At 36.2% G+C, this 15,866-nt stretch overlaps 1 protein-coding gene across 2 annotated transcripts; it reads left to right on the forward strand.

The window, feature by feature from the left end:
- Window positions 1-1,163: 1,163 nt before the first annotated feature.
- On the forward strand, window positions 1,164-15,078 carry LOC117928699 (sorting and assembly machinery component 50 homolog B). 2 transcript variants are annotated; one of them, XR_004653637.1, is made up of 5 exons: window positions 1,164-1,745; window positions 4,031-4,516; window positions 13,100-13,612; window positions 14,550-14,699; window positions 14,839-15,078. XR_004653637.1 is itself a non-coding variant. In XM_034848681.1 (4 exons), the coding sequence occupies exons 1-4, from the start codon at window positions 1,230-1,232 to the stop codon at window positions 14,628-14,630; spliced, it is 1,596 nt and encodes a 531-aa protein (XP_034704572.1). In that variant the 5' UTR covers window positions 1,164-1,229; the 3' UTR covers window positions 14,631-15,078. The 2 variants fall into 2 exon arrangements, 1 of the variants encoding a protein (XP_034704572.1); XM_034848681.1 differs by having other exon boundaries at window positions 14,550-15,078.
- Window positions 15,079-15,866: the final 788 nt, after the last annotated feature.

The following is a 15,866-nucleotide window of genomic DNA, read 5'->3' on the forward strand; positions in this document are numbered from 1 at the left end:
TGCAGAGAAAGTGAAGGAACACAATTGAAATAAGCTAAACCCTATGGGAAACCCACAATGAGGGATCCTTTGGGCTGATGAGTTAAAGATCATCTGCTTGATTTTCCTTTTAACCTTTTGTTTTCTCAGTAGCCAAACAGGGGACAGTGCAGAAGAACATAGGAGAGTTTATAGAGTGAAACGATGAATTGAAGGGTGAAAATGATTGCTTTGATACAGATAAAAAAAATTTAAGTGGAATTTATATAGTTTTTGGAATTGATCATCTTTTCACATTTTAGCTCAAAATAGATTTATTTTAACATTTGTAATTTGTCTTAAATTTTAAAAAAATGTGTTCATTTTTCATTTTTCTTTTTCTTTTTTGGTTTTTAAAATATGGATGAGGAAATGTTAATATTTAGGCTATATTTGGTTTAAAAAATTCAAAGGAAATAGATATAGAGAAAAAGATAAAAAGAAAGAAATAAAAAATATATAAATTTAAAATAAATAAGTTATTTTTATTTTTTTTATATAAAAGATGAAATAATTTTAAGATTTATATATTTTTTACTCATTTTAATTATATTATTTATTTTATAGTTTTTATAATAAAATAAAATATGAAAAAAACATTTCTTTTTCTTTTTATTTTTGGAATTAAAATATATCCAATCGAAAAAAATTACTCATAATTCTCAAATTATGCATGATAATTTTTTTTATCATTATCTTATTAGTACAAAGAATTGTGAGCCGTCATAATTTCTATATCTTTTAATTTTTAATTTCGTACAATTTTTTAATAAAGATTATAATCAAAGATAAAATAAATTTAAAATATAAATAATTAAGTAATTACAACCAAAAAGTTTGATACGTTCATTTTTTTAATAAGATTTATCATTTTTTATATTTTTCCCCCATTCTATATCCATTTTTTTTTCTTTTCAAATTTTATTTTTCTTGGTTGTTTTAGGATTATATATATAATTCTTCTTCGATTTATTTATTTACGATTATAATCCTACGGTGTAAAGTCGATTGGGTCCCAGTTTTGGTGGAATCAACCGATGGAAAGATGGACAGCAGATTTGGGCGCAGGATCGTGCCAGATCAGATGGAGGCTACATTCTCACACCCCAAAGGAAAGCAAAGCAAAGCATCGTATGTATAAATAAAAGGCATTTGTCACAAATCGTCTGAACTTCAAGCAAAATTACTGTTTCCGCCTCTAATCTCCGCCAATGGCACTGAAAGAAAACCAAGAGGAGCCTCCGATCTCTGAAAACCCTAACGGCGACGAAGAAGGAGGAGAAGAATCTCAGGCCGACGGCGTTGGCGACTTCGAAGATGAAGATGAAGATGAAGCGGAGGAGGAGGATGAGGAAGAAGAAGCAGGGAGCGAAAAATCGAGATTGGCTGAGGATGGTAGCAAATTGGAGAGCATGTTCCGACGATTGGCGAGTGAGAAAGTGAAGCTGCGAGTTCACGATGTTCTGATTAAAGGAAACACCAAGACCAAGGACTCGTTGATCGAAGCCGAACTGGAAGCCATCAAGAACGCCACTACAATGCAAGAGCTGCTCAAGGCTGCTGGCATCGCCAATCATAGGTTTCATAGCTTCGGTATCTTCGATTCCGTTGGTATTACGCTTGATTGTGGTCCGCCTGAGCTCCCTGGCACTGTTAACGTCATTGTTGATGTTGTTGAAACTAAGAATCCACTCACTGGTGACTTGGGCATTTTCACCAAGCCTGAGGTTCTTTCTCTTTCTCTTTATATATGTATACGCTCAATGTATCTTGTTTTGATTTTGTTCATCGGTTGTGAAAAATGCTCTGTTTGGTTGCTTAGAAGAGAAAAAAAGATAAATAGAATTGTATTGTTTGGATGAAAAACTAGATGATCTACTGTACTAACGCTTGTCAATGATTCTTTGACTTGAGCATCATTTATTAGGACTCACATTTTTAACTTGAGGATTATTGTGGATCGATGTGGAGGGTTAGGAGTTAGGACTCACATTTAAGGCAGTTTGCAAATAGGCTTATGCAACATTAGTAACTCCAACTCTACTGTTTAATCAATTGTTGTTCAACAAAGTGAGTTTTGGTCAGATAGCTCTACTGGGTTTGTTAAATTTCGTTTAGGATATTTTATTTAAGCTTAATTTTCTTAACAGTTGAGTTGGATGTCATTTAGTTGTATGATATAATATGCCCTTGAGGCTTGGCTCAAGTGGTAAAAGGGATGGGGAAGGTTTGTGGGAGGTTCAGGTTCAAGTCCCAATGGGGACAAAAATTTACCTATAAAAAGAAAAGTTGTATGATATAATATATTTAAGAAATTTAACCAAAAGAAGACCAATTTCAAGTTAATTCATTGAAGTATGTCTATGATGGAAGCTCAAGTGGGCATTTGGAGTATATTGTAATTGCTAATGAAGGTTCTTATCTTGAATCTCTGAATTTTGGGAGGGGTGAATACGTGATCTTGATTTTTAAGCACAAAAATTTATTTATTCTCATTTATGAATTTATTTGGTCAAGATATGACATTCAAGAACTAGGATAAAAATCTAATCACACACGAGACAGATAATGTGTATGTAAAGCTACTTATATAGTCTATCAAAAACTTTACAAATATAAAATTCATAGGTTTAATTGACCGTAGAGAAATGTACTAATTTGAAAGAATAAGCACACAGATTTACCTATACCAGATGCTGCCTTCTCCTAACAGTCTTATGCAGACTAGCACCTACATTTGTCTTTACATCCATGATGTAGCACTTCATGCTTCTTAGCAAACTCCTCAACGAATTGTGGTCAACCACCACAACTCAATCTCAAATACAAGTTAGGTTTTTAAGAGTATTGGGAATGCTCAGTAGAATAAGGACAATTGTAGTTTAGAATGTGTGTGCTATTCAACATCATAAGATGTAATTTATATGGACAAAACTCCAAGGGGTTGAGTCTAATAACATTAATTATAAAAACACAGTTTAAAAATTACAAGAAAATATGTGAGCATTGCTCCAAGCGCTTGAGCGCTTGCAAGGGGTGCTTGAGAGCTCTTTTGGGGTGCTTGGGTGATCCTTAAAAACTTGTGTTTTTACTACCCATTAATTTTGTGCATCATTGTAAAGCTGTTATATGCCCTTTTTTTTTACCATTATTTAATACCATACTTACCTGAATGACTCTATGTTAGAATTGATGATCTCAAGCTTTTAAGGGCTAGTGTAAGCCCTAGGAAGTACATAGAGTGAATCCAGTAATGTTTGGAACAAAATTGTCAACCTAAACTAGCTATCTAACACATTGACAACTAATTTGTATCATTCAAGGTTAGAGTGTTAGATTCCAGAAAAAACATGAAACTTAGGCTTGTCTCAACCTCTTTTTATTTTTTTATTTTTTTTTATAGGCAGGCCTGGCTCAACCTCTATTAACTTCAACAATCGCTTTGATATGTCTTGTGGTCAAATCTTGGTGATTAGTTTCACCTTGGTTTGGAGTCTTATAAATTTACACATTAGTTCTTAATTTTTTGTGTTTGTGGGTATCCATTCTTCTCAGAGCCATGATGCCTATATGTTAAGATACAATTACATATTTAAGGTTCCATGCATATTTATTGCATAAAATGAGCATAATGCGCACATCAATAATGTGGATGACTTAGTCATACAAAAACGGAAAGTATGTTTTTGTTGCTTATGCACTAGCACATGTACAATCATGTAAACAGTCACACCATTTTTTTTACAATCATGTGTGGCAGAACATAAATGGAGAGGTGTCATTGGTGTTACACTTGTATATCTCAAATATCCATGAATAAACTTTATTAATATATACTTATTCTGTGCTTTTACCTATTAAAAAAAAAAAGGTTTCTAATGTTTATTGGTAAGTTGTGTTTCTCAGTATTTGTGCGCTTTGATGTTGCTCTTTGAAATACAGTTATGGTGTTTATGGAAACATGCACATGCTTCTTTCTTATGATTTTTTACTTTGTAAAATACTTTTGTAGGCTAGAACTTGGTCGCTTGAAGGATCACTTAAGTTGAAAAATCTGTTTGGATATGGAGATCTTTGGGATGGTTCTTTAGTTTATGGTTGGGACCAATCATCAGAGATAAGCGCTGGTGTTTCTTTGCCCAGATTCAAAGGAATGGTAACTCCTATGCTGGCAAGAGTATCTCTGCTTTCCCAAGATTGGCTAAAGTTCTCCTCTTACAAAGAACGTTCATTGGGCCTGAATCTTGGCCTAATTTCGACCAAGCGGCATGACTTGACTTATAATCTTTTGTGGCGCACCTTAACGGATCCTTCTCAAATGTCATCGAGGGCAGTAAGGAGGCAGCTGGGACATGGTTTACTTTCATCTCTAAAGTACACATTTAGGATTGACAATAGAAATTCAGTTTTGAGGCCAACTCAAGGATATGCTTTTATTTCCACTTCTCAAATTGGTGGCCTTGTACCTGATTATCGGAGCTTACGATTTTTGCGCCAGGTTTAGTACTCTTTCTGCTCCTAGTTCTTGGATACAGTTATTTAATCCTTTTAATATATTTTTCTTTCATTATTGGGACTTATAAAGTTCAGTCAGCAAATACAGTGCCATGTTTCATTTTGGAGTTTGTTGTTTGTAGCTCTTTGTTATTTGGAGGCTTGAATGCTTCTGTTCTCTTTTTGGAACCTTTCTTCTAATCCTCATCTTGTTTTTTGTGCTTGTGAACTTTACAATTATGTTAAATTCTAACTTTTCAGTCTTTTTTATTATTTTATTATTTTTTATTTCTATATCTATTTTTATTTTTAAAATTTATTTTCCATCTATCAATATATATATATATATATATGTTAAATTTATTTTCTGTGCCCTGCGTGCAGTTCTTGTTTTTTTGCCTTTGCTTAAGAAGTCCAATTATGTAAACTACCTTAAGACAACAAACCAATTATTTTCTTGAAGCATGTAAGATCTTGTCTCACTCAACCTGTGCTCTCAAAGATTTCATTTATCTGTTTTGAATAGATGCTCCTACCATGTAGTGAATTTGAGTAACTCAACTACAAAAAGTAGATGATTTTATCTGCAAAAGTAATATTCTTGAAAGATCTATCAATTTAACAATCAAAAACAAATTGGAAGGATTTTCTACTTTGTGTTCCCCTCGCTGCTCCTTCTAAGTTGTTCTCTGATTCGGTGCTAGAAGAGAGGTTCAAGAAGGGACTTGTGCTTTGGAAGAGGCAATTTTTGTTGACGGGGGACCTTACACTTCTCCAAAGTTCTCTTTCAAGTTTACTATTCCATTGTCTATCCCCCTTTATGATTCCAAGCAGAGTAAGGAAAAGACTGGACTAGTATTGATGGGAGTTTCCATGGGAAGGTGGGTCTTTAGATATTCACTTGGTGAAATGGACTTCCATATGCTCTTCGAAAGCTAATGAGGGGCTGCAATGCAGAAATCTCTCTTATTAATGAAGCATTATTGGGAAAATGGTGCTAGAGGTTTTTTGCGGAGCAGAACAACTGATGGAGAAGGTCATTGTGGGCATGTATGGGTGGTAAAGAGGTGTTGGTGCTTGGGGAGGGAGATGTACTGCACAAGTCTTTGGAAAGCAATAAGTCAGTTTTTGGATGATTTCTTCCCAGAATAGGCCTTGAGGCAGGCAATGGGAGGAAGACCAAGTTTTGGCATGACTTTGAAGAAGTGTTATCTTGACCTTTATGTTTTAGCTTTGTACAAAGATACTTGGGTTTTGTGGAAGGAGGGGGGAGCTTTGGTCACTGGTTGCTTGGATCTACAAGGAGGTTCTTTTTGCTGCTTATCCTTGTACTACTAGGCAGATTTGTGAGGAGGTTCTGTGAAATCCTCTTATGTTTTTCTATGCTCAGGAAACTCCATTTCTTTCCCCTTTAAAGAAATTTGGTCTCCAACTACTCTTTTTAAAGTGTTCTTCCTTGCGTGGGAGGCTGGGGAATTCTTAATATTGATGGGCTTATGACTGGATCTGACCTATAGTGAACAGATGTATATTGAAAAAGGAGGAAACAACAAATCACATCCTCATTCATTGTGAGTGGGTGAGTAGATTTTGGTCTTTATTATTCTTATTTTGGTGTGAGGTGACTTCTCTAGAAAGTGGTTAAGGAGCTCTTGCTTGGGTGGTAAGGTAGTTTTGTGGCAAAGAGATTCAAAAAGATTTGGAGAATTGCCTCCTTTATGCTTATTTTGGTGTTTCTTGGAAGAGAGGAAAAGGAATGTCAAAGGTGTGGAACAGTCAGAATTAGTATTTGTGGAAATATGAGATTATGATTTGTAATTAAATGCCAAGATTAGAGGGATTGTGTTAGGATATTTTCTATTTTTATGGATGAGAGAATCTCTCTTAATTAGTTATTTTTTCCTTAGAGATAGTGATTGTGCATATTATATGGCTTAGATTAGGAATCTCACTTGTATATATATAGGTCACTTTGTATTCAGTTTTGACACAGAAAAAAGAATAATATTTTCTTCATGGTATCAAAGCATTCAGATCTGAACCACGTATAAAAAAAAAAAATCATCTTTTTCCATGGAGAGCAGAACGGAAGGATCAAACTCGGAGGTGACGTCCAGACCTAAAGCAGTTCACTCCGGCAGTGCCATCACCACAGACGGCATCATTCTTCCCATAACAAGTCATAAACTCAATGGGCAGAATTTTATTCAATGGGCTCAGTCTGTTCGGATCTTCATCTGCGGGAAAGGTAAGGAAGAATACCTTATGGGAGCCATTGTTCAGCCGAAGGAAGATAATCCAAGATACCGAACCTGGAAGTTGGAAAATAGTATGGTGATGTCTTGGTTAATTAACTCTGTGACCAATGACATAGGAGAAAAGTTCATGTATTATGGCACAGCAAAGGAGATATAGGATGCAGCTAGAGAGACCTACTCCAACATTGATAATACCTCGGCGATTTTCGAAATCAAGAGTATTCTCCAAGATCTTCGACAAGGAGATTCAACTGTTACCGAATATTTTAATATCTTACATGGTATTGGCAACAACTCGATATTTATGAAGAATTGGTTTGGAAGTGTCCCGAAGATGAACTCCTATACAAGAAGGTCATTGAAAAGGAACGCATCTACAATTTTTACTTGGCCTTAATAAGAATTTAGATGAGGTACGTGGAAGAGTTCTAAGTATTAAGCCATTATCTAGTGTTAGGGAAGTTTTTTCTGAAATTCGCAGAGAGGAAAGCAGACAAAAAGTGATGTTGGGAACCCAAAATTCTTCCAAAAATCTTGAGAACTCAGCCCTAGTTGCACAAGGAACCCAATCCAACAACAACAACCACCAAACGAAGAAGAATCGTCCATGGTGCGACCATTGTAGAAAACCTGGACACACAAAAGAGACTTGCTGGCATCTACACGGTAAACCTGCTGATTGGAAACCTTCTCGGCCACAGCAAAACAGAGAAGGCCGGGGTTACACCGCTGCAGCCGAAGAAGACACATCTGGCACTATCTCAAATCCTGGTCCGTTTAGCAAAGAGCAATTGGAGGCACTACAGAAAATGTTCCAACAGACTCTTCAATCAACTAGAACAACTATTGGTACCGCATCTATAGCCCAGAAAGGTATTTTTTCCCATGCCCTAAATGTTAGACAAGAAAATCACACTACATGGATAATGGACTCAGGAGCTTCAGATCACATGATTGAGAATCTCATGGTTTTTCATGAATATACTCCTTGCCATAACAATTCCTCTGTTCGAATTGCCGATGGAACCCTTTCTAGGGTATTCGGCACAGGTTCAGTTATTATTTCCAAGGATATTACTCTTCACTCCGTGCTCGATGTTCCGAAATTGGATTGCAACCTATTGTCTATAAGTAGACTAACATAGGATCTTAATTGTGTTACTAAATTCCTTCCTCACATGTGTGAATTTTAGGCCTTGAACTCTGGGAAGAGGATTGACAATGCTGAGGTGCGTGCTGGACTTTACCTTCTGAGAGCTGAGGAAATTCGAAGGCTACCAATGAAGATTGCTTATGTAGTTTCCAACCCTAGTACCAAGACGGATAGTGTTGTTATGTTATGGCACTACCGATTAGGTCACCCAAAATTTTCCTATCTTGAAAAACTATATCCATCATTATTCAATAAAAATTCCAAAAATTTTCAATTCGAAATATGTCAATTGTCCAAACATACTCGCAACTCCTATTCCATTCAACCATACAAACCATCTCATCCTTTTTCCTTGATTCACAGTGATGTTTGGGGGGCCTCTAGAATCAACAACATTACAGGTTCTAGATGGTTTGTCACCTTTGTTGATGACCACACTTGAGTGACTTGGGTATTCCTTATGAAGAAGAAATCAGAAGTGAGGGAAATATTTGAAAACTTCAACAACATGGTTCAGACGCAATTTCAGGCAAAAATTCAAGTCCTTCGGACAGATAATGCTCGAGAATACTATCACAACATTCTTGGGTCATATCTTCTGGAGAATGGCATCGTACATCAAAGCTTGTGCATTGATACTCCACAGCAAAATGGAGTTGCAGAAAGGAAAAATAGACATTTGATGGAGGTTGCACGATCCCTCATGATAGCTTCAAACGTGCTTAAACAATTATGGGGTGAAGCTGTACTCACAGCAACCTACTTGATCAACCGAATGCCTTCTAGGATTCTTCAATTTAAAATCCCGTGTCAAATCCTCCTCGCTACATATCCATCCGCTCAAATAATCTCGTCTATCCCAGTCAAAGTCGTAGGTTGTACTGTCACATCCATAAGTCCCAACGTAGTAAACTTGATCCGACAGCCACTAAATGCATCTTTCTCGGGTACTCACCAAACCAAAAAGGATACAAGTGCTACTCTCCAACAACCAAGAAATTCTACACTTCCATGGATGTCACTTTCTTCGAAAATCAACCCTTTTACCCCAAAACTGCAATTCAGGGGGAGAACTGGTCCACAAATGAATTCCAATTTTGGGAAACCGAAATCAGCACTACTTCTCCTTTGAGTTCATCACTGCCTCCTCAAACAGATAGTACTCTTTCTGTCCTCGAAAAAAATTCCTTGGATGTCCCTTCTGTCACACATGAGTCAACTACAGAAGGCAGTAAAGAGGTAATAGTTTATTCTAGAAAAAATTTAAAGGAAAAGCCCGAGAAACCTCCTCAAAAGGAGCCCGAGGACAGCATTCCACCTGAGCAGAACCAAGAATTAGACCAGGATCCAAGCAACCCAAACTCACAACCAGGTAACACAATTTATGATCTAGATTACAGTAATGACTTTGATGATCTTGATCAACCCATTGCTTTAAGGAAAGGTGTAAGATCCTGCACTCAGCATCCAATCAGTAATCATGTGTCCTATGGAAAGCTTTCACAGAATTTCCAAGCGTTCATCACTTCTCTTGAAGATGATCGTATCCCATCCAACATCCAAGAAGCACTTCAACAATCTGAATGGAAGACTGCTGTTCAGGAAGAAATACAAGCCTTGGAGAAAAATGGGACATGAGAAATCTCAGAATTACCAGAGGGTAAGAGGCCTGTTGGATGCAAGTGGATATTTACCCTGAAGCACAATCCGGATGGAAGTATAAACAGGTTCAAGGCTCGACTAGTAGCTAAAGGATTTACTCAATCCTATGGCATTGATTATGAAGAAACATTTGCACCAGTAGCAAAGCTCAACTCCATCAGAGTGTTATTGTCAGTTGCAGTAAATTTGGACTGGAATTTGCACCAACTTGATGTCAAAAATGCATTTCTCAACGGAGAACTAAAAGAGGAAGTCTACATGAAAATTCCACCTGGTATGGAAACTCCAGAAAATTCAGGAAAAGTGTGTAAACTGAGAAAGTCCCTATACGGTCTAAAATAGTCACCTAGGGCCTGGTTTGATCGACTGATTAGAGTTGTGAAAAAACATGGGTTCATCCAATGTCAAGCAGATCACACACTGTTTATGAAGCACTCTAAGGAAGGTGAAATGACTCTGTTCATTGTCTATGTTGATGATATTATTAATTACCGGAGACGATGAAGAAGGGATAGGGAATCTCAAGAAGCTGCTAGTAAGAGAATTTGAAATCAAAGATCTTGGACAACTCAAATACTTTCTTGGCATGGAAGTTGGTAAAACTAAGGAGGGAATTGTGGTCACGCAAAGGAAGTATGTCCTTGATCTACTTCAGGAGACTGGGATGCTAGGTTGTAAGCCAGTGGACACGCCTATGGATCCTATTGTAAGATTGATGAAGATTATGACAGTCATCCAACTGACAAAGATAGGTACCAGAGGTTAGTAGGAAAGTTGATCTACTTAACTCACACAAGGCCCGATATTGGTTTTGCTGTGAGCATGGTAAGCCGCTACATGAACAATCCCACTGAAAGACACATGAAAGCCGTATACAGAATTTTACAGTACCTTAAAAAGAGTCCGGGTAGAGGACTCTACTTCAAGAAAACCTCAAGTAGGGAAGTTGAGGTATTCACAAATGCTGATTAGGCAGGATCCTTGATAGATCGGAGGTCGACTACTGGGTATTGTTCCTATGTGTGGGGAAACTTGGTGACTTGGAGAAGCAAGAAGCAGTTTGTAGTGGCGAGAAGCAGTGCAGAGGCAGAATTCAAGGCAATGGCTCATGGGATATGTGAAGGAATGTGGCTCCAAAGAATACTCAAGGAACTTGGAATTATATCAAACTCCACTATGACAGTTTTGTGTGATAACAAGGCTACCATAAGTATTGCAAAGAATCCAGTTCAACACGACAGAACCAAGCACGTGGAGATAGACCGTCACTTCATCAAGGAGAAACTTGAAGGGGGAACAATTAGACTTATGTATATTCCTTCAAGTCGTCAAACAACAGACATTCTGACAAAGGCACTTCCAAAGGCCACCTACGAAAACATGAAAAGCAAGTTGGGAATGCTAGACATCTACTACCCAACTTGAGGGGGAGTGTGGAAATATGAGATTATGATTTGTAATTAAGTGCCAAGATTAGAGGGATTGTGTTAGGATATTTTCTATTTTTATGGATGAGAGAATCTCTCCTAATTAGTTATTGTTTCCTTAGAGATAGTGATTGTGCATATTATATGGCTTAGATTAGGAATCCCACTTGTATATATATAGGTCACTTTGTATTCAGTTTTTACACAGAAAAAATAAGAATATTTTCTTCAGTATTCAAGGACCATTTTGTCCTAAGTCTTTTTCTTTTGACAAAGGGAGATTACACTCCTCTTTCTTGGATTTTATTGATTTTTTTGGTATGGGATAGGCTATTGTTCAAGCCTATTGTATTTTTCTTTTTGTGCTACCTTGTGATGCACTTTGTATACTTCCTCTCTATGTGGGTGTGTCCACTTTTGTGTTCGGTGCTTTTCTATAATATTCTATTGCCTACAAAATAAAATAACAATGACAAGAATTCAACAATTGAATGATTGCTAAAAGGTTTTTTTGCACTTCTTATGGCTTAATGAACATACCTGATGATTAGGTAACACTTGACAACTCTTGTTTTTTTTTCTTTTTCATACTTTTATTTTATCTATGTTTTTTTTTTTTTTAATCTTTAGAATTGCTTTCTTGAAAGCTTTCTGAATTCTGTAATAAGCTTGCTTCTGTTATTGATTTGCACATTCTTTTTCCCTACATCAGTCAGACTGATGTGTCACTGACATGGACTGGATAAACACTATATAGGGTAAAATGCTTTCTATTTTCATTTTTTATATTTTTTGTTTACCTTGTTTACAACAATCTTAATCTTATCTTTCTTTCTATTTTGCTTGCTTATAAAAAAAGGTAGGCCTGGTTATTAACTTGTTTGGTAGTCAATACCATAACACTGTTAATCTCAGGCACATCTTTGCTTAAAGCATAAGCCTTGAACCATTTTAATTTATTTTTAACTTGTTACTTTGATTCTCAATGTAATTTTGACCTTCTCCCTTTCCTTCCCTTTCAGTCTCTAAAATATTGGATATCTTTGTACATGCCCAGGCTCTATGAATTGTCTCTCATGTTACTTAGCCATTGGTTGTTCCTGGATTTTCTCAGCGTGCTTAGATCTCGACTTTCCTAATTTTTCACATAATTCATACTTAATCTACATCTGTCATGAGAAATTGCTGTTCTTATGGTTCAGTTGTAGCCTTAATTAATTGTTTTGTTCTATTTGTTGTGGGAGCATGAACCACATGTTGATTAAAGGATGATTAACTCTATCTCTTCTAATATGAACCTATTTGTGTGGTAAATCCTGATTAGTTATGAGCTTCTCAATTTATCCAATGGAGGGGAATTGGAATCGCTGGTTTATGGATATTTTCTTTTCTCTAAATGAAGTTATGTAGCAAAACTGATCTATCTATTATTGTTAGGACAAAGGCTTTTCCATAGGGAGAAAGGCTTTGTTGTGTGGAGCTATAGTATTGGTTTTAATAAATTTCTGAAAATGTGTGACTTGATGTGCATGTGGTGGGTGCAAATCGCACTTTTCTGTAGTTGCATTGTACCATTGTACCTTGAAGTGATAACCTTCTCGGGGAACATTTGACTGGATCAAGTTTTTTGTATAAACAACCCATATTGTTGCATGTGCTACAGATTTGTCTGCACATAATTGACCTTTTTCACGTGGATTCCAGTTTGTTGATCCATTGTTGATTTTACCTTGTAAAAGATGTTATGTTTGATTCCCGGAAAATGTGAGGAAAAGAAAAAAGAGAGGAAAAGTTGAAGGAAAAAAAAAAGTGAAGGAAAATAAAAAAGAGATTCAAAATCAATAAATTATTTTTATTTTCTTCTTCATATTCATTTCACTTATTTTCCTCAATCATATAAAGTTAAATAATTTTAAAATTCATAAATTTCTAACTAATTCATAAATTTTTTTTTTTTTTCTTAGTACTTTCTGAAAACCAAACATAGCCTGAATGAATTTTAGATCAATTTATTTTTGTCATGCCCATCATTCCCTGCTTTCTTGAATTGCTTAAGAAACTCTACTTTTCTCTGGAACTATCAACAGGAGATTGATCTTCGTTGTGCTATCCCTCTGGGATTTTATCGCACTGCACTCAACTTGGGGATCTCTGGTGGTGTCATTTTTCCATGGGGAAATGGAGCATTGAGCATGCCATCGTCTCTGCCTGAGAGATTTTTCTTAGGTGGCAATTCCTCTCCAGTTTGCACCTTGGGAGGCCCAACAACATTGTTGGGGTTTAAGTCAAGAGGACTGGGCCCTACTGAGCCAAGAAGACTAATTAGAGATAAATCCAACGGTGAGAATTCTGAAACTTCTGGAAGGGATGTTATTGGAGGAGATCTTGCTGTTACTGCCTTTGCAGACCTTTCTTTTGATCTTCCTTTGAAGCTGTTCAGAGATGCTGGAATCCATGGACATGTTTTTGCATGTGCTGGGAACCTCACAAAATTAACCGAGAAGGAGTTTCGAAAATTTTCTTTTCAGAAATTCTTGGATTCATTTCGAAGCTCTGCTGGATTTGGAATTATTGTGCCAACCAAACTATTCCGTATGGAGGTTAGTCATCTGTTCTGAGACCTTTATATCAAATTAAATAAGAATAATGCTCTGATTCTGCTTGTAGGATCAAAATGCAGACCCTCACATTGCACATGCACGGTTTTAGAACATCTTTTCTCTAAGGCTTCTAATTTTCTTTCTGGAAGATTCGTGACTGCTCTACTGATCCTAGATCATGGAGTGTGCTTTGAGGCAATTTGTGAAAGCCTTTCCTTATGCTATGTTTGGTTTCAGGAAAGTACTAAGGAAAGAAAAAAATGTTAAATAAATTGATTTTCTCATATTTGGTTTTACTATAAGTACAAAAGAAAATTAAATATAATTGCAGTTATTTAGAAATTTATGCATGTATAAATTATTTAATATTTATATAGAAGAGTTAAAATAAATGAAGTAAGCTTGAAATAACATATAGAAATAATTTATTGTCTTTAAAATCTATTTTTTATTTTCTTTAATTTTTTTTCTTTCTAAAACCTATCTATTTTCTTTCCCTCAAATTTTCCAAGAACTAAACATAGCCTTAATGAATTATTCCAGTTACTTTTTTTGGAAAGAAAGTGAGGATAAAAATATCATATTTATAGAATGCTTTCTACTGTTGAGTTGCTATTGCTTGTTGAACTGGAATGTGGTCTAAAGATTAACTAGAGCTATGCATTAAAATTTAGTTAACTACCAACCGAAAAACACAGGAATTTTTATGAAGTCCGGCATTAAACTGCAAGCATTCCCTTAACTGTGCAAATTTACTTCATGTGATATTCCTTCAATATGCTCAACTTTTAGTGAGATTCAATAGAATGTGTGCAATTGCATGGGTACTGCCTATATGCTTTTCCATCGACAATGATCTTCTGTTTATTTGGCTTTTCATTAATCATAAAATTTAAACCCGAAACTTCTTCTCTGACATGCTTCATTTTATGTTTAGGTTAACTACTGCTACATACTTAAACAATTTGAACATGATCATGGGAGGACTGGTGTGCAGTTTAGCTTCTCTGCAACATAAAGCGAGGAGGCTTCTGATCCATGTTTATTGTTGGGCAACCTTGAGGTGACACAGAGACTGTCATTTCAGGTGTAGTTGAGAGCGTCTCAGTTTTAGACAGACTACATGTTTCTTTTGTAATTTCAAAATCAAGATGATGCATACAGGGAAAATAAGTAAAATAACATACCTCAGGCATTGGTTCAGATCTGGTTGTCTTTTGATGCAGAATTTTTGAAGAAACTGGGAAACGGTCTAAAACTAAACATCCAAAGATACTTTCCCAGTGAATTTGACCTTTTCCCGTTACTCTGTTGGCATCATGTCAGAATACTATGGAAACAACAATTTTTTAAAAAAATAGCATCACGGCATTCTGGCATTCTATCCAGTTGATATGCCTTTGTTTCACTCACCTTTGAATTGAAGGGGAAAAAAATGAAAATAAGAGACATTCTGTTCTTTATTATTTCTCCTCTATTATTATTATTATTATTTTGTTTGTGGGTTGTCATGCATGGGCGCGAATCAAGCTTGTTGACAATTGCTTATGGGGTTTCTAAATATGTCATTTCCCAACTGGTTCGGATAAGCAGGATCTTTCAGCTGTGGGACCATATTCTCAGCTGTTTCCACGGATCGGGGCTGCCATCAGTTGTCACCCCCTGCTGATTGTTATTTTAATGCCCCTACGGTCCAGGAGAGAAAGCGGGAGAGGCCTCTCTCTAGAACCCAGCTTGTGGCAGGTACGCATGTATATTGAAAATTTATGACTTAAAAGCTTCCTTGAAAGCCTTTTGATCAAGTCAAGTTCTCTTTGGGCTGAACGCTCAATTGCTTATGGTTCAAAACCGAGTCTTGCTGAATCTTTGTTCGATTTTTGGTTGAAAACTTAAAAGTCCCTGGTGGGCTTGACTCAGACATGGGTCTGCTCGTTTATAAAATACCATATATAATATGCATTTGCTGCAAATTTCCACTAATCCCATATTTATTATGTCGCTGACCGCCTCCTCCGGTGTGTAAAGGAGAAAACTAGGGGTATTCAACAAAGAATTGTTATCCTTAGGAGTACATTTCTTGATATTCTGAATAGGTGTAGCATATCATATAATATGACTATGTTTGTGAAAGTGGATAAACTATTAAACTCACATCACAGGCAAGACGTGAAATCTATTATGTAAATTCCAAGTAAAGATCAAGTCTTCCCTAAAACACTAGTCCTAAATCTTGTCTTCTCTCTCATGTTTTTTC

This window comes from Vitis riparia, chromosome 13 (genome assembly GCF_004353265.1).
Source record: "Vitis riparia cultivar Riparia Gloire de Montpellier isolate 1030 chromosome 13, EGFV_Vit.rip_1.0, whole genome shotgun sequence".
Taxonomy (NCBI): domain Eukaryota; kingdom Viridiplantae; phylum Streptophyta; class Magnoliopsida; order Vitales; family Vitaceae; genus Vitis; species Vitis riparia.